We start from the raw sequence: 26496 nt of genomic DNA on the forward strand, positions 1-26496 counted from the left end.
TGCCGAGAGGCTTGTTTTGCACCGTCCGGAATGGCATATCAGAAATGGTGTGAACAGAAATACCGGGCTTGGCCCAGCATTGCACGAGCAGAATGAATGCTGAATATTTTCCTTTTTAAGTATAGTGAAGGCTTGACTAAATAAACGCCGCGTTAAAGTTTGAGCAGTTGTTTCTTGGTATGTTGTAATACTGTTTCTCTGCATAGTTTTCATTTTGCTTATGGTTTTCTTTCTCACTTGAAATGCAAGTGTGTATCGCATAGTGTGCTTGCTTTTTTTCCCCCTTCATTCCGAGTGTTCAACAACTTCTGAATTCGAAGAATTTTAAAGCAAAATATTTCCCTTAATGAAATAACCTATTAATGATGCTGTCACAGCTTTTATAAATTATTTCAAAAAATACGCTGTATCCATCTTTGATAATTAGGCAATGTCATTATCTGCCCTTCAGGAATTTAAAAATATAAAAGTTATTTAAAGTTGAAGTCATTAATGCATGAACGTGGTTATCACTGAAGATCTGTCTGTTTTTTCCAGTTCACAGACACTGATCGTTCTCCATTATCTCTGTCTCTTGCTGTTACAATTAGCAGTGATAGATTCTATTGTAATTGAGCTATAAAAAGTAAATCTCGTGGCAAAAGGGTCGGAAGGACTAAGGCCGTTGCAAAGGGGTGTATGGCAGCTATCTCCTGTCAGCAAAGGTTATGTACATCAGCAGTGGGAGACTCAGAACCTGCTTCAGAGGTGCGATAAATACCGAGTTTTGATATCTACTGCATGTAGATATGACTGGGGCATGGTGGACAAAAATTGAGATGAGGATCTTGTATGTCTTACAGGTCTAAAGGGCACGGTGTTGTGCTCAATCTGCTTTCTGTGTTAAGCAGCTGGTGCTAATTAAAAAGGTCAAGCATTTCCTGTAAAACCAGGTGTCTCATTCAGATTTCAGGCAGAGGGAAGAAGGGTCAAACTGCCTCATTGTAGACTTCCCTCTTTTAAAAAATGTAACGGTGCGCAGTACTTTACTCTCTCCCTATTAAAAGAAAAACATCACCTGTAATTACTTGTAAAAATCCAATAGATTTGAAGTTCTTTTGGGTTCTTCTCTTGTGATGGTGCCGCTGAAATCTCACCCCCAGAGCCCAGCTGCTACATTTAGTTGGGTGCTGGCTGTGCCTGCAAGTTTATTCAGAGACTTATCCGGGTGTTTGTTGCTTGGCCATGGGGTTTTGTTGCCATTCAGCTTGAAACTGGGGAGTTCTTTGCTTTCCCATGTATTTCGTTATTTAAATACTATGATAAATGTACGTCAAATGGAAATATTTTGGTGTGAGCATTCTAATTTCATTCATTCACTAGTTCTTCCTAGCTGCTTGTGTTAGGTTTGTGCTAAGTCTATGAAATGCTGATTTTTATTAGCATGTATAAGGTTAGAGAATCACTTTAAACAAGAGAAGAGTGGAGAAATGAGACCACCTCAGCCTCAGGTAAATTCTGATTTGAGTTTGGTAGAAGGGAGCAGACTGAGGTTTGGCGTTCGCATTGTCTGGTGGGGAATCATCTGTGGCCGTTCTGCCATGGGATGGGAAGGAAACATGCAAAATAGTTCAGGTGAAATGCTTTAATTTTCTTTTTCCGAACATCCTCTATAATATGTAAGACTTCAGAGAGTTGTGATAAAAGGTGCTGCTTTTCTCCTTTTTCCATCGGAGGAGCGGCAAGAATGAAATTCCAGCGTGACTCTTTCTCAAGGACACAAGGGATTAATATGTCTTAAAATAGACACCATCAACTTAGAAATGTATTTTCCACCTTTGAATATGATGAATTTTGCAGGGAAAAGCTTGGGGCAAAATGGTATTTCTTCTGTTCTTCCAGCTTGTTTGTGAATTTTGAGATAATCCGTTTACAAGACACTAAAATTGTGCAGAGTCTTAAGAACTGATGGGGTTTTACGTGCTTAAGTAGTCACGCATGCTTCCATTCTGCAGCGTTATTTTAAATTCTGCAATGAGCAGGGCAGATTGTTTCTCTCATGTGCCTGATTATTTATTTATGCATTCTGATTCATAATAGCATAATAACAGACTTGAAACAATAAGATAATTATTTTGCTTCTTGGGTGGTTAAAATTAACTGCGCTCACTGCATACTTATTCAGTAAAAAGATACAAGATGTTTATTGCCCAGAAATTCGTTATCTGCGTGACGTCCTGTTTCTAAATGTGTGTTGCGTGACCATTAATCTGTGCCAACAGCAAGCACGCAGCAATATCTGATGTAATTAGTTTTCCCCTTACATGCTAAGGGGAACATCTGGGCTAATTGTGTGTTGTTGACAAAAGTTGCCATTCTAATGGGGGTCCCTGTTTGTGCACACACACGCTCATTATATGTCCAAACATACTCGTAATTTCAGTTTATCCTCAAGCAAACTGATAGTTCTTACTGATGAGATACTCTTGGTGATTGGTTACTGGGGTCATACAATGTCTATGGGCAGCATTAATAAACATCAGCAGAAATAATATGCTCTCCTTTTAAAAAGAAAACAGACAAACCTGTAATGCTGCTGCTTCTGTGTTTGTTTTTTCCAGCCACCACTGGTCCAAGCGATTTTCAGCGGCGATCCAGAAGAGATACGGATGTTGATCTACAAAACTGAGGATGTCAACGCCTTGGTATGTGCCTGAAATATATAAGCACCATGCTTAGGAACTGTTGCAATGACAGTATTAATCACGTCTTTAGTAATTAACACCTAACAGAATGGAAATGATTTGGAAGTTAGAGATTTGGGGCTTCGGTGGAAGTGGTCTGAAATATAATTATCTCCAGGAGGTGACTTTACATTTTCAAAGGGTATGGTAATCATTCTAAATGTGCAGGTCAGTCAGGGACATTGTTTTCTCTCTTACTGAGAAAATGAATGAAAACAGCTGAAAGCTGCATAGTTTTATTCTCTGTAGACTTTGCTTTTATGAAGAGTCTTTGCAGATCAGGAGCTGTTATTCAGCATTTGACTGTATTTGAAATAAAGCGTCACTATAGGTCCCAGCAGAGAGAGTAAGGAAGCAGTATCTTGGCCATGATTTGCCCGCAAAGGAATTACTGTTCTGCAAATTGGCTTATTCGAGCCAGAACAATGGTAAGCAGCTGTAAACAAGTAGTAGTTAAGTAGTTTTGGCAGTGGAAAAATAAAAACTTCTCCATTTGAATTTGGTCTTTTTGCAGAAGTTGGGTTTTTGTTTTCCCCTCTTTGATTTTTAACTTAGATCCGTACTGTTAGAAATGAACCCTGCTGGTCCTGACCACCATCTGTGCCCTCTGAAAGCGGTGAGAATATAAAGCAGAAGCAGAATGGTGATTTCCAGGTGTTTCCTGGGCTTTTGAACCAGCCTGCCTTTTCTTCGGGTCTTTCTCTGACATAAAGCCAGCGGTTAATTCATGGCCAACTCCAGCAGTTTGTCTGGTGGAATCTTGGCTCTGGTTCAGAGCTGCACAAAGGAACTGCAGAACTGATCTTACATCTCCCTTGAGTTTCCTCCTTGTTTTCCCTGATGGTCTTAAAAAACAAAAACAAAGCAAAAACCCCAAAGCAACCAACCAAAAACCCCTAAACCCAGATGAACAAGATAGTTCTAAAATTTCCTCTCTGTTTCTTCTTCTTGTTTTTTTTTTTTCAAAATAGCATTTCCTGTACAAGGTTGTTATTGTAGGTTTCTCAAATGTTTTTATATCCTTTGGCCGCAAGTGTGGTAGTGGTGGTTGCTAGGGAGATGTTCTCAACTGTCAAGTGTGACATTAAATGAAGAAATATGTGTTTTATAGATGAGTACCATAGTACTTAATAGGAAAGGTCATTGAACTTGAATGGTCTTGCCCAGAATCCCATTTAGGATGGTAAAAGTCCACCCATGGATGCTTTGCCTGAACAGCTGTTTTGTCAAGAGCAAAACCCAAAGCTGAGACATTCAAACCCACCTGGACACCTTCCTGTGTAACCTCATCTGGGTGTTCCTGCTCCATGGGGGGATTGCACTGGATGAGCTTTCCAGGTCCCTTCCAACCCCTGACATTCTGGAATTTTGTTATTCTGTTCTTTGGAGTAATTAGAAAAATACCGGTCAACGTGAATTCCGAAGATTCTGCTCTGGATAGTGATTGCAGGCAAGTGGCAAATGCTTAAAATGGCACTAAAAGAACGATCAAAAGATAGTGTTTCCATCCTTGTGCTGTGAGCTGGCAGTTTGCACCGCGTCCTTACGGTTCTATTTTAAGGGTGTTTTTAATTACTTCCATGTTAATGTTTGTCTAGTGCTCACGTGAGAGGAAACTCTGACAGTGTTTGGCGGTGATTTGTCCTTTGTCGATGGCTTTAGTTAGCTGCATTCATATTGGGATAGTTCAGATATAGGTAGGACAGGGAAACAAAATAAAGCACATGGAGAAACTAAGCAAAATTAGGGATGTATATTCATATTTCCTAAGACAAAATGCTGTGGCTGTTTGGCTTAGAGGTCTGGAAAGGCTTCTGGAGGATTTAGTCAGGAACTCTGAAGCTTCTGCTTTGACACCATATGACAGTTTAGTGCTAGGTAATAGCTGCGTTTTCAGTGGGGATTTAGCCTCTAAAGTGCTATTTGATATGATGTTAATTTAAGCGGGAAACGACTGAGATTTTTTTTCCTACAGAAGGAAATTGTGAACATTTCTGTTGTGTAAGGAAATTTAATATGAAATTGCATTGATGCAATGCAAGGTAACCAGCATGACTTCCATTTAGAATAAATATTTTTTTTTCTTTTAGAAAAGAAATATAATATTTTATATTTTATAAAGAAGGGATTTGAACTGTGAAGAAGATTCTGCTGGAGTTCCCTGAGGGTCTGAAATGTTCTGAGTTCCTTTGTACAACATGCTGGTATACTAGTGGGTACTAAGTTATATATATTTATGCTGGTGACTCATGTTATCAATGTCCTCAAAATATTTGATACAGTAAGGATGTATAGGCTATTAAAAGGAGGATTTGGCTGTAGCTGCTTTATTTTCTTCTAAGGCAGCAATGTCAGCCTGAAATACCTGAATTTTCTAAATGTGCATCCATGAAAATGGAGGAGTTATTGAAGTCTGTCTTTTGAGCCTTGCATTGGAAACTTGCTGCTACATTTCCATTAATTAGGGTAACAGTTCCTACAGTCTCAATCTAGGATTAGTAATTCATTTGAAAAGTTCTCTTTCTCTAGCGTGAAATCTCCTGCCAGCCCCATGGAACCAAAGTGTTAGACGGGGTGAGGCAGAGGAAAGATGATTTTTCTTGTCTCTAGAAGATCAAAGTATTGTTCTCTGCCGCTTCCTGGCCACTTGGCAATTAAAGGCTCAGTCCAGAAAAAATCTTTGTGAGGCTAAACTGAAGCCCGTGGGGATGAGAGGAGCTGGAACCAGGAGCTGCGTTTTCAGACGGGAATTTCTGTGCTTGGTAATAGCAGAAGAAAGAGCACGAGGCGTAAGTTACACAGCTTGACTGTCACCTCCCAGCTGGTGCTCGCGGTTAAGCTTTTCCATTTCCTCGGTGAATTACAGGCTTTAATAAGAGAATCTGGGAGACGGAGGAAATCGTAAAGTGGCAGAGATTTTCTTTGTACACCATTGGCTTTTTGGCTCTGAACAGTTGTAACTAACCCAAAGAGTAGCTGCTCATTTGTTTTTAGCCTCTTCAGTAGTTCTTAACCCAATGTTTAATTTACCTGAAGTCAAGTTGTATCTGGATGTCTGATTTTTTTTAAAAAAAACATTTTTTATTTTTTAATGGTACCAGCGACTTTGTGCTATTTAAATAGGGTGTACTCAGATGTGTAACAACAGTGTTAGTTCTGATCTGAACAGCTGCGGTTGATATAAAAGTTCAAGTCCATTACCTCCTTTGAGATGTAGGGTGTGTTGAGGAGGAACTATTGGCGTTTTTCTTAATGTGCCTGTATATCTTACATATGCTGATATGATTTATCTGAGCTGCTGTTCTGCTAATCTTCCTGTACTCTAAGGCTCTGATCCAATAAAGCACTTAAGGACTAGCCTAACTTTAAGCCTGCGAAGGGCCTTATCAGTGTCACTGTGATCACTTGAAGAGTTTAAGCACGTGTTGAGAGTTTTGCTTGCTGAGTGTTAAATTCTTAATTTCCTTTATCTGTACTTTTTTTTTCATACGTCCGGATAATGTTACCATACAACATCATCTCTTCTGTGGACTATAAGTCACTAATAGAGTGTTAATCTCTCAGCGTGGTTTTCTAGCCATTGTTTAGGTTATCTGCTGTCTCCACTGACCTTTTGTTCCTCTGAGAACCGCACTTGAAGCAGGTCTGATGGGCCAATGTTATTTCTAGTTACCTTTTTGCCATTAATCACTAAAGCGCTGGATAGCCTCGGTTCCTTGATAGAAAATATTGCTTGGCCTTGTATCGTTACCATTCAACTTCAGAATACTCTGCTCTGTTGCCAAGCTTGGCTGTGTTGCAAAAACCTGCCACAGAATTGATCACTGACAGGTATGATAGCTATTACAAGTGCTACATTGTGCTAAAGAGAGGTTCGTGCATTAAAACAAACAAGCTACAAATATAAATAAGACTTATTCTATTTTTGTACAAATGTTCGATCAGTCTTAGCAAATTTTTGCCATGGATAAGTAATACGAAGCAGTATTTAGGAAAGGTCCTGCGTGCACTCATGTAGCCTGTAAAAACAAGTCTGTGGTGGATTGTGTCTGAGCATATGAGAGAACGTAGTTTGTGATTTTGATTCCTGGATAGACACTGCTTAATATCGCTTCTGTAAGGTATCTTTCCCTCTGACTGTGACAACCAGAGTGTCACGTCATCTGTATTTTGAGTGTTTTTTGCATGCGCGCCCAGTCCATAAGATCACAACCTGCTGAAGCAGAATCTGAGGACTACACGGACCACATATGTTTGAAAAAACCCATACAAACATAAAAATTTAACGTAACTTCTTCTGGTGGCCAGTGGCTCACAGTGCTGGAAAGGTTTTCAGCATTCCCATGACAAATGGTTGTGCTGCACTGATTTGCCCACATGTACAACGTACTTTGAGGACAGTCCAAACCAGCTTGTGGCCGATGACCTCTTGGGCATGTTCAAAGTGAGATTTTACTTTACAGGCTCAGAGAGATGTTTTGGGGGAGAGTGTAAATACCAGTGGGGTTTCTGTGTTGGTATCATTTGAACCCGTTACCAGCTTACAGGATTTAATGCTGGTGGGTTATAATGTGATAAGTTTGATTGATAAGACTTTTAGAACTTCTTCTGTATTAGTGGTTAAGAAACCAAAGTGCAATACTTTTAGGACTGGAAACGGGTCAAATAGCACGATTAGCGGTATTAGCGGTTCTTGTGTGATTTTTTGTTGCCCATATTACAATGTTTAGAAGTTTCTTTTAAAGGCCTATATTCTGGAATCATCTGAATAAAGCAATAAAATAAAGGGTTTTTTTGGTAAACACTGTATTTACAGCCTTTGAAGTTAAAACATAAAATCTTGAAAATGTGACTCCCTGAGGCTTCAAATTACAGGAATCAAATAAAAGTAGATGTATTTTGGAAGTTGTATATATGATTATTAGCAATTCTTCTAGTTATAAAGGCACAGACCTGACTGGTAATATTTTCTTGATTTGTACAAATTTCTTTGTACAAATTTCTTTATTTGTACAAATGGGTGTGCAAACCCGTTTTGGGCTGCTGTAGGCAACCAGGCTAAATGGTGTGCAGGAACCTTTGTAGACTAAGGGGACTGCATCTCGTCCTTGTGTGGAGTTCTAAACCATTCTCCAGAGATATTCTGCTGCGGAGTCTGGTGTTATATTGTTAATGCAAACTGCATTACAAAGTCTGATGTCCAGAAGCACGTGAATGATGTCGTTGCAATACTTAAAATAGAAAAGTCAATGCTATATACAAATCCATTTCTCTCTAACACTAACGCTTGCAGTTATGGACCATGACTTATAACTGGACGATATGGTTTTGTAGGATGCCGAGAAACGGACTCCTCTTCACGTTGCATCATTCCTGGGGGATGCAGACATCATTGAGCTTCTCATTTTGTCAGGTAAGGTACTGTCCCTCACTGTTATTAGCTAGTAAATTACCTAATTGTAGAGCTCTAAGGAATACCCAGAAAAGCACATATAAATGAGCTTTGGGCAGTGCTCATTTCTGAGTTTCATAGAGCTGTTTGCAGTTATTGCGTGCATAGAAAATATATTTAAATTCGGTGATACAGGTATAAAACATGCACTTTGACTGAGTGGAATTGATAAACAAAGCAACTAGTTTTAAAAAACTTCTAAAGCATTCAAACTTACAATATTTGTGGATTCAAAAACTTGCTGAAGTACCTATTTGAAATGTGGGCTCACATCCTGGAGTACAAGTGAAGAACTCCTGTTCAGAAAAAAATATTATGGAAAAGAGCAAAAGAGTTGTTGATGAGTCTGAATGAATTCAGTCATGCTTCAGCTCCTATCGGGGATCTGGAGATGCATCTCCGGGGTGAAAAGGGTGCCAGGAGAGTCGAGGGGAGCACTGAGGGTACCACATACCACAGCTCTTGTTTTCAGGAAACAGTTGGGCAAGATTTTCGGTGTTGCACCCACGGCATGGCTGTAACCCCGGCTGTTTCCTTGCAGGGGCTCGTGTTAATGCCAAGGACAACATGTGGCTGACTCCTCTCCATCGAGCGGTTGCCTCAAGAAGTGAAGTGAGTAAGGTCTGATGACTCTGCTTTTGCACGTAACCTACGTGCTGGGGGAAAAAGCTAACCGTTGAGACACAAAGAGGCAAAGCGTTTTCTGTTAGCTGGGCCTTTAGCATTGCAGCTGAATGCGAGATTTACAAGTTCGTTATAGCTGCTTTTGAGCCTTAATGTGGTTGATCTTTGCCTTGTGGAATGCTTTATGTTATCAGAGTAAGTACTTGGGTGACCAGGGCTGAGGTGGGATATAGTCCACAGTGGTCTACGGTGGCCACATCATCTTCAAATGGTGTAATAGAGAGGAATAAATCCACATGGAGTCTACAGTGGCCACATCATCTTCAAATGGTGAAATAAAGAGGAATAAATCCACATGGAGTCTACAGTGGCCACATAATCTTCGAATGGTGAAATAAAGAGGAATAAATCCACACGGATGGGTGCACGCTGTGCGTGTGCCAGAGGGGAGTGGATGTGTATGTGATCCAACACGTATTACCACATAGTTTGGTGTGGTTAATTGCATTTAAAGGCATCCATTAGGTATTCTTGTAAAGGCATTTGATTCATGCAAAAAGGGAGGGTTAGCCCATATTTCTTCTACTTGACAACTAGAAATCTTCTGGCATCATGTTGTTGTTCTGCTGCTGTCTCAAGAAGGAGCAGCACTAAATATAGGGAGTGCAGCTTAGGCATGACTGTGTTTTCAACTGCATGATGATTCTTGGCTTTCCATTTTGGCGCTCCCCGTGTACTTTTGTCCTCCAAATACTTGGTTAACAGCGAGCCCAACTGCAGACCAAACTGGCTGCTGGGTTGGAGGGGAGGAGCTGGGAAAGGGACAGAGGGTGGCTGTTCTCCAGGGACTGACGGCTGGAATCAACTCTGTAACAGCCCCAAGCGCTTGCCAAGCCTGCAGGCTGGAATCCTGGGCTCGCCTCTGAACTCCGGCATTGTTTGCCTGCTGGCCGAGCTTCCCAGCTGCTGGCATCCGCTGAAACCCTCTGAAAGGAATATCTGATAGACTGTGAATGCTGTAATGAGGCAAAATACAAAACGCCGTGTTGGAAAACAAAGTTCAGGCTTGAACCTTAAAAAACAGCCGCAATCTTTCTGATGCGGGAATTGCAGCGTGCTTGGTTTCTTTTTTTGGATGTGTCAGCATACATGGCTTTTATTGTCAGTGACAGTCCTAACAGAAAATGCCTGTCTTCCTGCGGGTTTGTGTCTCATCTTTAACTCTTTGTTAGCCAAAGGCCAGCTGCAGGACGAGAAGCCGTGATGCCAGCAGCGCTGGTACCTCCAGCGGGTACCCAGGTGTGATAGTGATGCTGAGCTTTTGATGCCTTTTCATGATCTGCTCTACATTTTATAAACACACATGCATTTCTTCTCCTGGTCTTTCTCCTTTGTTGTTTAGATGATAATCGCTACTTTTGGTAGCAAGTTTCGGCTTTTTGAGGCTCTTTCAGTGCTGTGCAGCTTCAATATAATTGGACAAAGCTAATAGTGATAGTAGGTGAATCCAAAGTCCACATTGATAGTAGGAGATGAACTCATGGCCCAGAAGTTGTCCAGCAGGACTTGGTGTGTTTTTTGTGGACACATTTGCTTTCAGAATGGTCACCTACAAGTTTTAAATTTTATTATCAATCTTTTCTTATGAAGCTTTCACAGGACTCAGCAGCTGTCTCTTTGCACCCTTTCATAGGTTGTTTAAAAGCATGAACACATTTTTACTTAAGCCTTAACGATTTTTCAGGTGGGCTTTAGGGATTTAAATGTTTATTTCCAAATCGACAGCCCTCAGGTGTGTCTGAAGGATTGTTAATAGATGTATCAGCTTTCAGCCTTAGATGGTTTGAAAATGTAAAGAGATTTCGCTCTGATAACTTGGGATAGCTGGAGACACTGAATACAGGAGCTTACACCATTTTCCTGCTGACTTCATGACCCAGCTGGGTAGGTCTCCAGTGAATTACATTTAAATGACTTTAAAAATAGTAGGCTTGTAATTTAAAAAACAAAATGCAGTTGGGACATCAGCAGTGATGTATCATTATCAGTGCTGTAAGAGACGCAGTGTCACTAACTGAATGAATCTGTTGGAGGCCACTATGAGATGGCTGTAGAAAATGAAATTGCTGAGGTTAGGTGAGGACAAGGAACTAAAGCTCCTAGTGACAGACGAACTGTTGATACTCAGGCGCTCTCCTGGGCCTTTCTAGATAAAAAAGGGCTATCTAAACACACTGTATGTTTTATTCATTAATAAAATTTTGGCTGGGTTTACCAGAAAACTCCTCGGTTTATGGAAAAAGAATAAGGTACTGTGTAGGATGTGGCACTCCCACTTACCAGCTGTGACTCACAGACAGGGCTATGTGAACACCACTATGGTCCAGTGGTTCCTTTGTGATTTGTTTGTTTGTGGGGGAAAAAAGGAAGAAGAAACAAAACATAATTTTGAGAGAGGCTTGTTTTTTTCATCTGATTTGCTTAATGGCAGATGCATGAGGAGAAGCAGAAAAGACCTGGTGGTGAATTCTGCAGTGAGACAGTCTCTCAAGAGAGAACGGTACATTTTCTCACTGGGAAATATTTACTTTTAACCTTCAAAATTAACCTTACAGGATGTTGTTTGGTCTCAGGCTGACAGAATGGATGTTGCAGTAGAGACCCTTGGCTTATGCTTAGCCCTCGGGGAGTGAAGGAATGCAATTGCTAATATGGGGACACCAGCATCCATGAACCCTTGCCTGGGATTCTCATGTTTCTACAAAGCTAAATTTTTGTTTTCACGTATTTTATTTTATCCTCTTTCCTGTTTATAAATAATACTCACAGTGATTTGCTGTGATTTTACTCTCCAAAATAATGTGCTTTTCGTTTTGTAAATGATTTCTGTAACAGTGAGCTGAAATAAGCACATTCGTTTCTTCACTGAGAGCACAGTTGTGATGACTGAGGTACTGAAGGTTCATCAAGCAGGCTGAGCCTCAAATAGGCCCAGGAACCACTTGGTTACGGATATAACTGTGTTGCAGGAAGCAGTGCAAGTGTTGATCAAGCACTCGGCCGATGTCAACGCTCGGGATAAGAACTGGCAGACTCCGTTGCACGTGGCGGCTGCAAACAAGGCGGTGAAGTGCGCAGAAGTCATCATCCCCATGCTGAGCAGCGTCAACGTCTCTGACCGAGGAGGGCGGACAGCGCTGCACCACGCGGCTCTCAACGGTCACATTGAGGTGAGTAGTTTAAGAGCCTCATGGATCAATATATTTTCCTAGTTCAAATGGTCGACTTGCTGTGACTGGGTCTAGACTGAGCCCCATATCCCTGACCCCCATGATTCCTATCGTTCAGCTGCTTTCCAAAGTGCAACAGGTTTCCTACCTGTAGAAACGAGACAGTGGCTGGTAAGTTGGGTGAGAGTGTTGATGTGCTCCATCTGGACTGTCTGGTTCGCTGGGCTGAGGCCAATCGTCTGAGGTTCAACAAAGCCAAGTGCCAGGTCCTACACTTGGGTCACAACAACCCCATGAACGCTGCAGGCTCAGGGAAAAGCGGCTGGAAAGTAACCGCTGGAAAAGGACCTGGGAGTGTTGGTCAACAGTGGATGAACATGAGCCAGAGTGTGTCCACGTGGCCAAGAGGTCACCAGCATCCTGGCTGGTACCAGCACTGGTGTGGCCAGCAGGCCCAGGGCAGTGAGCGTCCCCCATAACAGATTTGTTATGACCTGTTGAGTGTGTGATCTGCAAGGTTGGTTTATTTGCTGTTGTTACTTCTAGATGGTGAACTTGCTCTTAGCCAAGGGGGCAAACATCAATGCTTTTGACAAAAAAGACAGAAGAGCTCTCCACTGGGCAGCGTACATGGGTAAGATTTGGGCTGTCACTCCTTTTTTTTAAGTTTCCTATTTGCAAACCAATGGTATGTTTTAAAATGGAGAAGAGCAGACCTGGCCATGGCAAGGGAGTGTTGTCTTTACCCTGAAGAGGGAAAGGTTCAGCTGATCTAAATACACACTGTCCATTTTAGGTTTTGTAGCTGCTGAGAACTTGGCTGTGATTTCCTTTTTAATACAGTTAATTGTGGGCTTTTTGTATTCCTTTTTTAGTTTTGATCTTTTTATCCTGACTCTTAATTCCAGCCTGAATTATGTTTGGTCTTGAAAAAATACAGGTTATATTTGTTTCAGTTTTTGCTAAAAACTACTTTATATAAAATGCAGGTAAATATGATAATAAATTTTGCCATTTATCTATGTTTATAAGTAGCTAAGTGATTATGTTGTTAGGAAGCACTTCGTAGGCTTTCTTCCTTTTGGGAGCAAATTGTCATATTTTATTGCAGAGTGGACAAGTGCAACCAATTTGCTTATTCAAAACATCAGTGGTGTTACCAAACACTGCTTAATTAAATCAATTGACCTTATCATTCCTTTCGAGTTGAAGGAAAATTCAAAAATACTAGGACAAGATTGCCTGTGATTGTGGTCACACCTGTTCAAGAGCTTTTGCTGGCCAAGCAATATGTTCCAGATTGTGATGTGTGAGGTGGCGTGTGCCCTCGGCCAGGAACTCTTTCATCTCACCTGTCACAATCTTGATTTCAATCCTGACACTTTTAGAAATGAGATAATAGGAGATTTCAAACTGTGAGAAAAGCATATTGTGTGGTTTTTTGCCATACACAGACAGATGGAAGATTTGTGCCAATGAATGTGGTTTGGCTTTTGAGCTTTGAATCCATTCCGTAGAGGTGAAAGGGTTTTACATTGTGCTGTGCAATTCCACATCTTTTCTGCCCTTAATGATTTTCAGAAATACATTATGTAGTTTCAAAATATTTAGTTTACATTTAAGGCCTAAATTAGCAACAGGATTTAGGATTCTGTAGTGTAATTTGGACAGAATTTACATAACGATACCTGAGCATCTTCTCTTATAAACCCTCATGTAGTTCCTGGAATGCTTAAATATCTTTGGGCACTTTGGACTTTGACCATGAAATTTCCTGTGTCCTGCACATGACCAGAGCTGCCCCTGTCATGAAAGTGCTGTACAACTCAGATACCTTCATTTTAGTATTTATTAAAGGTATTTTGTATTCCTAACAAAGCAAAACCCAAGTGTTAGCAGTTGTGTTTGCAGATGACATCAACCGGATGCTGTTTTGAGAGACTTGTGTTGCGATGCTCCTGTGCTCACTGTAACAGGGAGAATAAACCACAAACTGTTGCTTTTAAATAAATAAATGAGAAAGAAGTGTGTTGTTGTTCTTTTAATGACTGGAACCCTAATTCAGTAAAGAACAATTGCACACATCTGGTGAAGGTGAGTGCATGGATTTCTGGACAAGGCCTGGAGGTAGGATTAAGAACATCTATGAAAATGCATTTTTTTTTCCTTGTAAAACCATGGGAGCGTTGTTAAACAGTGGCAAAAGGGCCAGCACATTAGCAAGAAAGCCATAATTTGGGAGAAGTGGTTCTGTAGGGTGACGCACTCATTGATTTCTACCTTTCCTCTTTTGAAGGTCACCTGGAAGTTGTTGCCTTACTGATTAATCATGGTGCAGAAGTGACATGTAAAGACAAGAAGGGTTACACCCCGCTTCATGCAGCTGCATCCAATGGGCAGATTAATGTTGTGAAACACCTCCTGAACCTGGGGGTAGAGGTATGTGCTTCTGTGCCCTTTGTGGCTTCCACGTTACTCCACACTTGGAGATATTCTGTTCTTCTTTCTTATGGATGCTGCTACAGACATTGGCAGAGCTTCTCAAAAAGAGAATTCCCATTTTCTGGACTGCCTCGTGCTTCATGTGGTTTGTTGGTTCAAGAGCCAGGAAATATTCTGGAATAAAAAATGTCTGATATGGACAGTAAATTCCAGGCCACCTTGCTGAAGAAATCAGGAAATATATGCTGTTCCTGCGGAGGAAGATGGAATAACAAAATATCCCTTGGCTCAGTGTTCCCCAAAGGGAATCTGATGAACGGTTGTTCTCGACATATACACCGTGTGCTTTACTAAACAGCAGTTCAGGCTGTTTAAGTTTAGGGACCCGTATTTCGTCTGATGGAGGGCAGGAGAAGCATTGTTTTCACTCTGGAAAAGAATACTTTTTCAGGGCACAGACTTCTCTTAGTGTAATATTGTCACCTCAGTGGTTCAACGCAGCAGGGAGATGGCCAGAAGAGCCTACACTGGCTCATCAGAGATGTCAAATAAAGCCATTGCATTTATCTTTGCATTTTCAGCTGACTTGACCTGCCAAAAAAATGTCAGAAGTCCGTGTTCACAGGCTGTTGACTGTGAAGGGGATTAGGTGTTTCCTGTTATTAGCAGCACTGTGCTAATAACTACCTTTAACTTCCATGTTTTCCACCACTGGGGACACGATCCTTGAGACGGCTGTATTTCATTGAAGGGTATTCACGTCACCCCTGAGTCTTTTGTACAATCTGTCTTGTCCTATTTTACAGAACAGCACTTGAATACTAAGCTGGTCATCAGGCAGTAACATAATCTTCATTACATCTTTATAATACTAAGCTACTGAAAGTGGTTCCTTATTGAAGTGTAAATGGCTGTCCAGTTTCACCTTCCGTTCATGCAGACACCTTCACTCCCTTCCCAAAGAAATCTGTGGAAAGAGCTCTTAAGCCTGATTCCATTCACAAAAATTCAATAGCCGATGTTTTATTAAATAAGGATTGTGAGCTTTTTCTTTATCCTACTTTCCCACTTACACATAAGTGCTTTCCAGCTTGTTAGGACTTTTGTCGTCATCATCATTACATAGTCCAGCTATCAGCTTTAAGCTTCAGACTGACTTTTTGAAATTGCTGGTAGGAAAAAAAGTTAATAACTGTAAAGGTAAAGCTTTCCAAATTAAGTTTTCTGAGAGTATATTTTTGTCAATGAAATTCGCTGGTGAGAAATGTGCCCTCTGACAGTTGAAGCCTCCAGCTATTTCCACTTGCAGCGTGTGATGCATTATGTAAAACGCTAAGCTGGTGTCCGTAATTTTAACTGTGTCTCCTTGTCTCATTGTAGATTGATGACATGAACATCTATGGAAATACTGCATTGCACATTGCCTGTTACAACGGTCAGGATTCTGTTGTTAATGAGCTGATTGACTACGGTGCTAATGTAAATCAGCCTAATAATAATGGATTCACTCCCTTGCATTTTGCTGCTGCCTCAACTCATGGAGCACTGTGTCTTGAACTGCTGGTGAATAATGGGGCAGATGTCAACGTTCAGGTAAAACTTGCATTGCAGCTCTTCGGTTTTACTTTACCCTATTTTGCACACCTCAGGAGACTGTCAAAATGTTGTCTCGGGGAGTGGTGGTAAGTCAAGGAGCTATTCCTTTCTGGTGTTTTGCTTCCCTCTACAATATGGATTGAATTAAACCTGATCCTAAAAATTTCCACTTGACCTTCCTGGGGAAGTAAGAACCAAAGTTTGTTAGTTTACCTTATTTTAGAGCCTGAGTTTACGAAGTCTGATTGCATTTAGGATATCTGAATGCTCTTGAGATGTAGTTGGTACATCTTGATGAAGCTGAAAGGGGCTTGCTGTTATCCCACAGAGGGTACTGCTGTAGGTACCAGGAGACTTCAAATCTCCAAGTCCATACAAGATTTTGACTGCTTGACTTTAGACTCTGAGTGTTTCAGGTTCCCGTCTGTAAAACTGGTCTAGCACAGAACTCCTCTGGCAAGTCCCTTGAGATTAGTGGATAGTCTGGGCACTATTTAAATGCAGAATCATTAAAATGAAGTTAGGGATTGTGCTTGCCAATGAATGCAAAGCCTTATGCCAAGAAACATGAAGTGATGTGAGCAGTGAGCTGGTAATTGCTGTTTTCTCAGCTCCTCGGCCTCCCCAATCTCAGTTTCTTTCTCTAGAACCAAAACATTGATCTCTACTTACTGTACCTTTCCTTTCAGATGCCTTCCCTGTTTTCTGATTGTCTTTTGTAGACATCCTAGTTTGGATTGCATGGCAATTTATTAAACAAAACTTTTTAATATAGTGGCTTTTATTCTGGGATGCATCCAAAAATGCAGATTGATAAAAAGGATGTAGTTCTTGAATCTCTCAGAGACTTGTACACAGCTCTGTGGTTCCTTTGCTTGTCGATATTCCCCTTGTTGCAAGGGTTAGGGAAAATAATGACTGAATGGGAAGTGTTACTTAAAAATAATGTTCAAGAATAATATCTGGAACTGTTCAACTTGTATGCTGATACCTCCTGCATTTACCATCTTGTACAGATTCAGTCCTACAGTCTTTTGAAGCCAGTGGAGGTTTTATCTGAAGAATAGCTGTAGGATGTTGAGCTGAGAGACTTCAAACTGTTGCCACCGCTTCACAGGCTAAATGGTTGTTTTTCTGTTTTGTTTGTGTTAGAGTAAGGATGGGAAGAGCCCTCTGCACATGACAGCCGTCCATGGCAGGTTCACGCGGTCGCAGACCCTCATTCAGAACGGTGAGTTTCTGTGCCTGTTTAACGCCTCTCCAAAAGATGGGGCATCTGCAAGGTTGCAGTTGTCAGTTGTTCTGTCCCACTGTGCCGAAGTTCTGCGCTGAGAGCTGCTTAGCACTCTGCCAACTTGTGGCTTTGAGGTGCGCTGACAGCTCTCCTTCCAACCCGTCATCACAAGCTGGGACTTTGGTTGTTAACAAAATCCCATATTCCTCCAGCTGATGTGTTGTGATTCTTAACCTGAAAACAAGACTTCAAAGCTGTGCTTAGGTTTTTTTTTTTTCTGCTGAGAAACAGGCAGAACTTTCTTCCTGAAATTATTTAAAAACTAGAAGACCAGCACCATATTGTTTGTTCTGACATAGCCAGGATTCCCAATTATCAGTCACCTATCAGGTATCTCTTTTGTCCGAGAATACTACAGAGTATAACAAATGTTATCGTTGGCAATAATAACAAATATTCTTGTTGGCAGAGGCCTGTTTCTGATCGACAGAGGTTGCTACTACTGATAGTTTACTTGTGCTTCCCACCTTTGGCCACTGTACCGGACAGGATGGTCTGGGGTTTGTTGATTGGTTATGTTTTTTGCTTGTTTTTCAAAATCCCAAACTTGGAATTTAAGTGTGAAATGTTGAAGATGGTTGAAGAGTGACCCTTACATTTACACGAGGTTGTATGTTAAAATGGAGGTCTTCAGTACATCATGCTTCCTTCAGGTCATCGTGCATTGGTGTCATATCTCTCTTTGGCAAAACAAAATAGTAATAATAAAAGGAGTTTGGGTAAACTGGAAGGAAATGTACTTTAATGCAATCTTCAGTTGTTTAGTCAAATATACTGTCTGACTTACAGCTGGCTGCTCTCTATTGGATTTGTGTGTGAAAGGACTGACAGTTTGGCATCTGTCCCTAACACCTCTCTACTCTTCTTCAAGTTACGTGTGTTTGGCTTTCATAAAGTATTCTCACAGCAAACTAGTGGAGTATTACAATATTGCAGTGTTGGTGCATAACTAGTGGAAAAACTGCATTTGGAGACTAGCGATAAATGGATTGTTGTTGAAATGGAAGGTGTAGGGAGGGCAGTAAGATGAGCAGTAAGTCTGAATTATGTGCTTGACCGTTTTCGGTCATCCTGTTCATTTATTTTCACCATTTTCCCCCACTGCTGCAGTTGCAGAGGGAGGTCGGAATGCTGCTGGCTGTGGCTGGACTGGTTGTGCTGCAGAGACAAATAACATTTGTGGTCACTGGTTCACGCTTCATCTTTCAGTCTTAAACTGTATGAAAATGCCTTTTGCAGGAGGGGAGATCGACTGTGTTGATAAGGACGGTAACACCCCCCTCCATGTGGCTGCGAGATACGGACATGAGCTTTTGATCAACACCCTCATCACCAGTGGAGCTGACATTGCCAAGTAAGTGGCTGATGCAGAGCTGTTTCTAATGATCAAGTGTTATGTCCAATGCCTGGAAACACAGTTCTCCTCAGGTTCTGAAGTGTGAAGGTTAAAATTGATAAGCAGAATTGTACTGTACTTCAGTGGGTGACATGGGGCTAAAATACAAACACTTGGGGAACGCGGAGGAGAAGGAAGCCTTTGTAAAGTCCCTGTTGTGCCTGCTTATGTGCTTACAAGTGGTACAAGTACTGCTGCTTTTTCGTAGAGCATCGGTCCGTCCTGGAGGCAACAGCGTTTGAAGGGGAAAATGTGTAAGTGATGGGAGGAAGCAGTGTGAAGGGCACTGGAGAAGCGTGCCGCTGGTTAGCAGGTGTGCAGCTAGTGTACATCCATGGAAACCAGCCCAGACCTGCTGGGTGGTGATCTGGAACTAAAGGAAGAAAAATATTGCTTTGGATAACTAGGTGGAGGAAGAGATGGCAGGAAACGCACATAGGAAGAAGCTCGACAATAGGGAATGCGCAATGTTTGCTTAAATAAATGAATCCACAGCAAAAAATTTTGACCTGTTCATACAGATGCGGCAGGTTGGTGGAGCTTGAGCTGTTTCCTTCAAAGAAAAGGTCGTCAGATTGTCTTTTAGTAGATCGACTCGAAGATGTAGACGCTGGCACCAGCAAAATTAAAATTGGTACGGCGCCATCAGTCACTCCTTAGTGAAGTGAAGCAGCAAGGGCAACACATCTAATGTGAAGACAGAAGAAGGATGAGCCTATGGATTCTGGAATGAATTTTATTTTTTAAAAAAAGCAAACCAAAATTAGTTAAATACATATATGTGTAAAATGTTGGAGAGAGGAAGGTATCTTTATAAACATCCACGTTCATTTTTGTCTAAAGCTTCGTAGATAATTAGGATTTATGATCTTTGAGAAAGACAATTTCCTTTGTCTTTGGGTCCGGATCTGCAATCCTCTTCCATGAGGGGATCAGACTCTCCCATCCACAAATTGTCCTGCAGAAATGAAGGGCAGATGTGAATCTACCTGCTATTGTTCAAGAACGTGTCATTTTTCAAAAATATATCTACTGAAGCAGGCAGGAGATGATAATCTTGTCAAGATAACTGGTTGCAGAGGCTCCACGTTCATGTGCAATTGGAGGGCTGCCAGTAGCATAACGTTTCTAAAACAAAAAGATGTCTCACACAAAACAATGCTGAATGCCAGAAGCTAAGATGTGCAAACCCAGAAGTCTTCTAAGCCAGTAAACAGCGGCACGCTTAGGGACTGAGCCACGATGATTCGCTGACATTAATAATAGCTGCTGAGTGCTCAGCTTGTTTAAAAACTATGCGGTTGCCTGATACAGATTTAGCCTCGTGCTAGGTGCTTTTCTTTTCTTCTTTACACAGCTTGTCTGCTCGGAGGAGTTTATAATGTAATCGAAAAGAGGGTTATGTGTTAAAAAGGGGAAAAAAGTGAGAGAGAGCTTGAGGAGAGTAGCTGGAGCGAATGGGAAAATTGGATGTTTAGTTCCTAGGATGTGGGATGAAAACTGTGAGAGAGGGGAGAAAAGGAGGCTCTGAAAACCCACATGAGAGTCATCTAAAGGATGTTAACTGTAGGAAAAAATGGGTTTCAGAAGTAACACTGAGAAGAGCAACACAACTGGTGAAGGGACTTGAACATAAGACCTATGGGGAGAGGCTGAGGGAGCTGGGCTTGTTTAGTCTGGAGAAGAGGAGGCTTAGAGGTGAGCTCAGCACTCTCTAGAACTACCTGAAGGGCAGTTCTAGCCAGGTGGGGATTGGTCTCTTCTCCCAGGCAGTCAGCAATAGGACAAGGGGCCATGGGCTTCAACTCTGCCAGGGGAAATTGAGGCTGGATATTGGAAAGCAATTCTGTGCAGAGAGAGTGGTCAGGCATTGGAATGGCTGCCCAGGGAGGTGCTGGACTCACCGGCCCTGGAGGTTTTTAAACTGAGATTGGACATGGCACTTAGTGCCATGATCTAGTAAACGGACTGGAGTTGGACCAAGGGTTGGACTCGATGATCTCTGAGGTCTTTTCCAGCCCAGTCAATTCTGTGATTCTGTAAGATATTTCAGCATTCACTTTAACCCCAGAACGGCAGGTGCAGTGTGTGTAGCTGATGCAGAAAGTTCTGCATCCCGCAGCAGGGATCTGACTCCAGCAATCCCTGCTTTCTCACTTCCCCCCTTACCTTGGCTTTCGCCTGGAATTTTTAGAAACCTTCCTACCACATTCTATCCAAAGCACAATGCTAAAAAATGTTGCTGCCTTGGAATATTTTTAACTCCTGAGAAGGCCGGTAAGGAAATACAGATAAAAATAACGCGACAGGAAGAATCTTCCTTGGAAAGGATCACAGATTCTGCCTGTGCGGAAGGAGCTTTTGATGTGTCGTGTCTGTGTGCAACCCGCGTTTTCGCCTGACTCTGTGTAACGAGGCTGTTGTGCCTTCCAGGTGTGGGATCCACAACATGTTCCCGTTACACCTGGCGGCGCTGAATGCTCACTCCGACTGCTGCAGGAAACTGTTGTCATCGGGTGAGTAAATCCCGCAGGGTCTGTGGGGCTCCAGGAGCGTCTGTGTCTTTTTAAATACTTGAATACTCATTGTTGTAAATCGTCCCGATGAAAGGCGTCCCGTGCTGCTGTGTTCGGCCGTACAGGAGCGTGCGAGGCTTTCCTAACAGCATGTTGATACTTCTGTGCATCCTGTGTTCTTCATGCCTGAAGCTCTTTTCTTCTGACAGTTTCAGAGTATTTAGGTTAATTCATCAGGAGGAGGGAGGAAATTTAGGACCCTTTTCCAGACTGCAGGAATGTGGGATACTGGTTTGCTTTGCTATTTTTTCCCCCAAAGAAATAATTCAGGGAATTATCTCCTCGGGCCTGCGCTGCACTACATCATCAGTATTTCCATCTCACTGATGGTGATGTGTTCTAAATACAGCACAAATGTGTGTCTGAATCCGGACAGACTGAAGGAGTGGGGCTGCCCAAAGCCTGTGGGCACGAGAGGGGAAACGAGGGACAGTGTAGTGTCAAGAGAGCGGCCGCAGGATCTCCCCAGAGCCCAAAGCAGAAGCAGCAGGAGTTTGCTGACACAACCATTTCAAATGAGGCAGTATTCAGGTGCCAAATCCTCAATTCTTCTCCACACAAGAGTTCCCATGAGCTAAAAATTCACAAGGTGGATGGCATTCTTTTTCTAGGAAATCGCTTCATTACTTACCACGTAAAATCTCCTACGACTACTTTTTCCCCCTAAACTTGAGTCACATGCCCTGTGACATTAAACTGTGATGCTCTCTGGCCTTGAGCACTAGATCAGGAAGGAAGAGAAGCGGCTCTGGGTGACCAGAGTCAATACTGCCAGGCTTCTATCTCAGTCAACATCCCTGTGTGCTCCTGGAAGCCTCTTTCCAACCTCAAAACCACCCACAATAAAAATGCCCCCATTTCATGCTCAGGCTGAATCTGTGGGTTTTGCTCATTTCTTCATGTTTTCTGTCTTTATCCTCTCCTACTGTCGCAGTCCTCTTGACGAATATCTGCCTCCTAAATGCCTGTCACATGGTTATAAATAGGGATGTGGTGCAGAGCTGGATGTGGAAATAGATGCTCGTCGGCTTTGCAGCTCTTTTTATAGAGCCGCCAAAGAGGAGCAGCTGCTCACCGTTCCCCTGACAACCTCTTTCTGACTGTAGTTGCTTGCATTCTGTTTTTTTTGCTTTTCCAACTAACTGATTTTTCTGTCTCTGCGATGTTTCTTGTGGTTTAACTAGGACAAAAGTATAGCATAGTGTCCTTGTTTAGTAATGAGCACGTGCTGTCTGCAGGCTTTGCCATAGACACCCCTGACAGTTTTGGAAGAACGTGCCTCCACGCTGCCGCTGCAGGAGGGTGAGTCGCTCTGATTGGAGCTCTTGTTAAATTATTTTGAGGCTTCGTTGCAGATTTGGCGCCAGCCAACATGACTGTGCCATCCGCAGAAGAATTTAGAGCGGTCCGAGGGAATCAAAGCGGTCTGATGTCAAATTTGGGTCACTTGAGGCTGTTTTTCACCACTACCCTCATGTAGGGGTTGCTTGCAAAGTAAAGGAAATCATCCTTTCCTACAGCAGAGCGAGTGAGGAGCTGGAGTTATTCCTGGTCTCCACTTTTGGACTGTGTGCTTGGCCGAAAATGCAACTGCACAACAGCGCCCATTGGATTGCAACCCTGGAGTCCAAACGCAGCTCACCTCCCTCTTGCCCATTTTTCAGGCGCAAGTTTAAAAGTTGCAAAAAGAAAAGCCAAGAAACCAAAACAACAACAAGCCAAGGCCAAACCAACCCCCAACCTCCACATTAGAAAGTCAAAAGACGGTAATTCTCTCAGTGTGATGCATTCCTGCTAAGTGCTGGGAGGCCAGAAATGGAAACAAGTGAAAACTGAAAGACGTCAATTTAAGTTGTAAATGTTGCATCCAGTTAGTTTAAGTATTTCCCAATGATTGTCAGTGGGGAGCTGTGAAGTGAACCTAGCAAAAGGACTAAGAACTTGGCAAGCGTTGGGTTTTGACTCTTCTGTGCGGTAGTTTATGGCTCAGAAAACAGCTGAGATGGAGCCTTGGCCGGAACCCAGCTTGGATTCCAGCTTGGTTCTGACACGAAGAAATGCTCATCCACAGCAAATACTTGGCAGTCTTTCTGGAAGTTGTTTTTTCTTCTCAGTGGACCAAAATGCATATCACGAAGTTTTTGGTATTACAAAAAACAACCCCGAACAAACAAAGAAACAAACAGAAAAACCTAATAAACCAGATGTGAATGTAGTTTTTATTATTCTTATTATATTACTCTTCTTGATACTTGTCTCACATTAATAGAGGTGGTATGACTGTTGCTTGGATGGAAATTATTATAGTGTAGCTCAGATGCCACCACTTCCATAAGGCTGCACCCCAAAAGAATCATAAAAACAACCTGGAAGGCCTAAAGACAAAGAGACGCTCCAGAAGAAGCAAAAGTGGCTCATGAAAATAACCCATCTTTTCCCAGTGTTTGACTACAACCGTCATCATTAACAAGTGTTTTTATTTTTAGTACGTTGTGGGGAGCATTCTGTAGCTACTTTATGCAACAGCAGTTTAGAATAGGGATGAACATATGCCAACATATTGCATCTAGTCTTTTTTTCCCTGGGGCTGGAGCTATACAAAAGGTATTGGTTTCTCTCCTGACATATGCCTGGTACTCCCATTACATTAATGGGAGTTGCACGGTGCGAGGAAAAGAACGGACTTCAAAGGTCTGCTCATCTGATTGTGAACACAGTTGATTTATTTATTGCCCTTTGGAATGCCAAGGAGTCTTGGAAAGTGCTGCGCTTCTTGACATCATTTTCTGGCATGAAAGATGTGAGAATTCATCTGGTTTATTTTCTGTTAAAAATCACCTGGCTTTAAACAAGAGGAAGAACCCGCTATGATGGGGTGAATTCTTTCAGCAGATACAAAGCGATGGAGCCCAACTCATCCTCTTATGTAAATGCAATATTGATATGTCAGTCACTTGAAATAGCGATGCCCCTTATTCCACAAAGCACTTAGAGATACGCTTAGATCTGTCAATAGTCAACAGATCATATGAGAATAAACCTCCTGTGATTAAATCTCACTAAGTAAACAGGATTTGAGCAAAGTGCTTGCTGTTGAATGCTTTGCTGAACGGGGGTGGATTTCGTTAAATGTCACCTCTTCGTTATTAGACTGGCATTTTACAAGCTCGCAACAACTTTCCTTTCGAGTTCTCTGGCACGGGTTGAATGTGGGAAGCATTCGAGTACAGCTCCCATTGAAAATCTCCAAACGCACTGAATTCCAATCACATTGAGTGTGCTCTCTTTGCCATTTTTTTCCTCTTCTGCAGAAGAGAACTTGGAGGTTTTCTTGGAAAAAATAGGTTTTTAAAGCTTTGTTTTCATGGAGTTTCGCATTGTAGTTGTCTGTACCCTGTTTCTGCATGGCAAATAATACAAAAATAGAGTAACTTTTTTGATTTTAGGGAGAGGGGGCAACACAGATGTAAACTTCTGCTTTGTTCATCTTCTGTTTTCTTCTCTTTCCAGTAATGTTGAATGTATAAAACTCTTGCAAAGCAGTGGAGCAGATTTTAATAAGAAGGACAAACGTGGGAGGTAGGTAAATCATGAACCTCATTTAAAAAAGGAGAATAAAGAGAAAGAATCTAGCAGGCGGGGAAGAAAGACCTCAGTCTGGAAATCACATGTTCTCTGAAAAATGTGAGTGAAATAAAGCAGGAGTTTGGCCTTCCCTGCAGAACTCCTGCTGCTGCATTTCAATGCCAGACAGACAGGTGCAGACTTCATTAAATACATAAAAGCCATCGCACCCTCTTGAGTTTTCTGTTTTAAAAATATCACGGGTTTGGGGGTATTTTTTCCCCCTTCTTGCTTCTCTTCTTGCCTAAATTCTTGTGCTTTTGTGGCCGGGACAACACCTGGGTTCTGATGGGAGGATTGCTGCTATTTGACATGCTTCCTAGAGGTTTTTTGTCCTCCATAGGACGTGTTGCTGTGAGTGTTGTTCTGCCAGCTAAACGAGATGCTGCAGGAGCACCAAAACTTCCTGTTAACGTGATATTTTGTTAAACTTGCCTAACTTTCGATTTCAGCACAGGAACATAAGGCGCTGATACTACCTGCTGGAAATCTGCAGGAATTAAGATATATCGCTATCCTCAGTGGTGCATACAGGAATACGAGGTAACAAATTGTCACTTCTGTTCCAGGACACCTTTGCATTACGCAGCTGCAAATTGTCATTTCCACTGCATCGAGACACTGGTGACAACAGGAGCCAACGTTAACGAGACAGACGACTGGGGCCGCAGCCCTTTGCACTACGCCGCTGCTTCCGACATGGACCGAAAGTAAGAAGGCCTGTTCGTATTCCTCGTTCTGTTTGACACGTTTTGCCAAATCAGTGTCATTCTGTTCTCTTTGTGACGCTGCGAGCCAAAACCCCAGTCCTGCCAGTGAAGGAATGTCCCTGCATTGGATGTGTAACCCCACACGGAGTTGCTCTGACTCTAAACCAGATTTTCAGAGGATATGGCATTTCAGCCCCGCGCTTTACCTTTGATGGAACGCGCTGTTTTGCAGCCACCTTGTCCTACCCAACTATCTTCCCAACATTTTGTCTTCTGTTTTCTTCTGTGTGGTTTCCTCACAGGAGTAAGCTCGGAGAATTTTCTGTATCTGCTTTGTAAGTCCCTCAGAAGGGTTGGAGCGAGAGCCGGCAGCAGGGGAGGTGTTACTGGGAACTGCTGGCTGACTTGCTGGAAAAGCTGGGATAGATGTACCCGTCAGTCTCTCTCCACCGGCAGAGCTGATAAAAATGCTCACCCGCTTCAAACAAGTTGCTTTATAGGGACTTTAAAAACAGAGAGGCCTGGGGAATATCCCTTGGCAGAATGCAGTGCTGTTCTTGTGAGAAAGGGGGAAAACAGCTGCAAAACTTACAAATCCTGTGGTTAGAGACTGCAATTTCTAATTCCCAGATAGTTGCGTATTTTGGCAATCTCTTCCTTATAACATACTGTATAAAACTGACTCAATTACTCTGTTAGTTCTCTCTTAAAACTGTTAGTGACCTGTATTTATTTTAGGTCATCCCATGTTTCTCTGTCTAACTCCTTTAGACACTAAGGAACTATTTTTTTGGTTTCTTGTATAGAGAGATCTGGTAAAAACCAGTCT

The 26496-nt window shown here is 42.1% G+C and overlaps 1 protein-coding gene across 7 annotated transcripts in view; it reads left to right on the forward strand.

The window, feature by feature from the left end:
* The window catches only part of ANKRD44 (ankyrin repeat domain 44), a 94865-nt gene that overhangs the window by 41571 nt on the left and 26798 nt on the right, over window positions 1-26496 (forward strand). For all 7 annotated transcript variants that reach the window (XR_014184327.1, XR_014184328.1, XM_082055641.1 and 4 more), the window contains exons 2-14: window positions 2601-2684; window positions 8058-8136; window positions 8717-8787; window positions 11829-12029; window positions 12576-12663; window positions 14326-14468; window positions 15852-16064; window positions 17220-17298; window positions 18601-18715; window positions 21191-21273; window positions 22572-22635; window positions 24844-24912; window positions 25527-25667. Coding sequence is in view for 5 of the 7 variants with exons in the window: in XM_082055640.1 (XP_081911766.1) it covers window positions 2601-2684; window positions 8058-8136; window positions 8717-8787; window positions 11829-12029; window positions 12576-12663; window positions 14326-14468; window positions 15852-16064; window positions 17220-17298; window positions 18601-18715; window positions 21191-21273; window positions 22572-22635; window positions 24844-24912; window positions 25527-25667 (1430 nt within the window). In the remaining 2 variants the exon portion in view is untranslated. The remainder of the gene's footprint in view (window positions 1-2600; window positions 2685-8057; window positions 8137-8716; window positions 8788-11828; window positions 12030-12575; window positions 12664-14325; window positions 14469-15851; window positions 16065-17219; window positions 17299-18600; window positions 18716-21190; window positions 21274-22571; window positions 22636-24843; window positions 24913-25526; window positions 25668-26496) is intronic.

This window comes from Streptopelia decaocto (genome assembly GCF_964273445.1).
Source record: "Streptopelia decaocto genome assembly, chromosome: 6".
NCBI lineage: Eukaryota > Metazoa > Chordata > Aves > Columbiformes > Columbidae > Streptopelia > Streptopelia decaocto.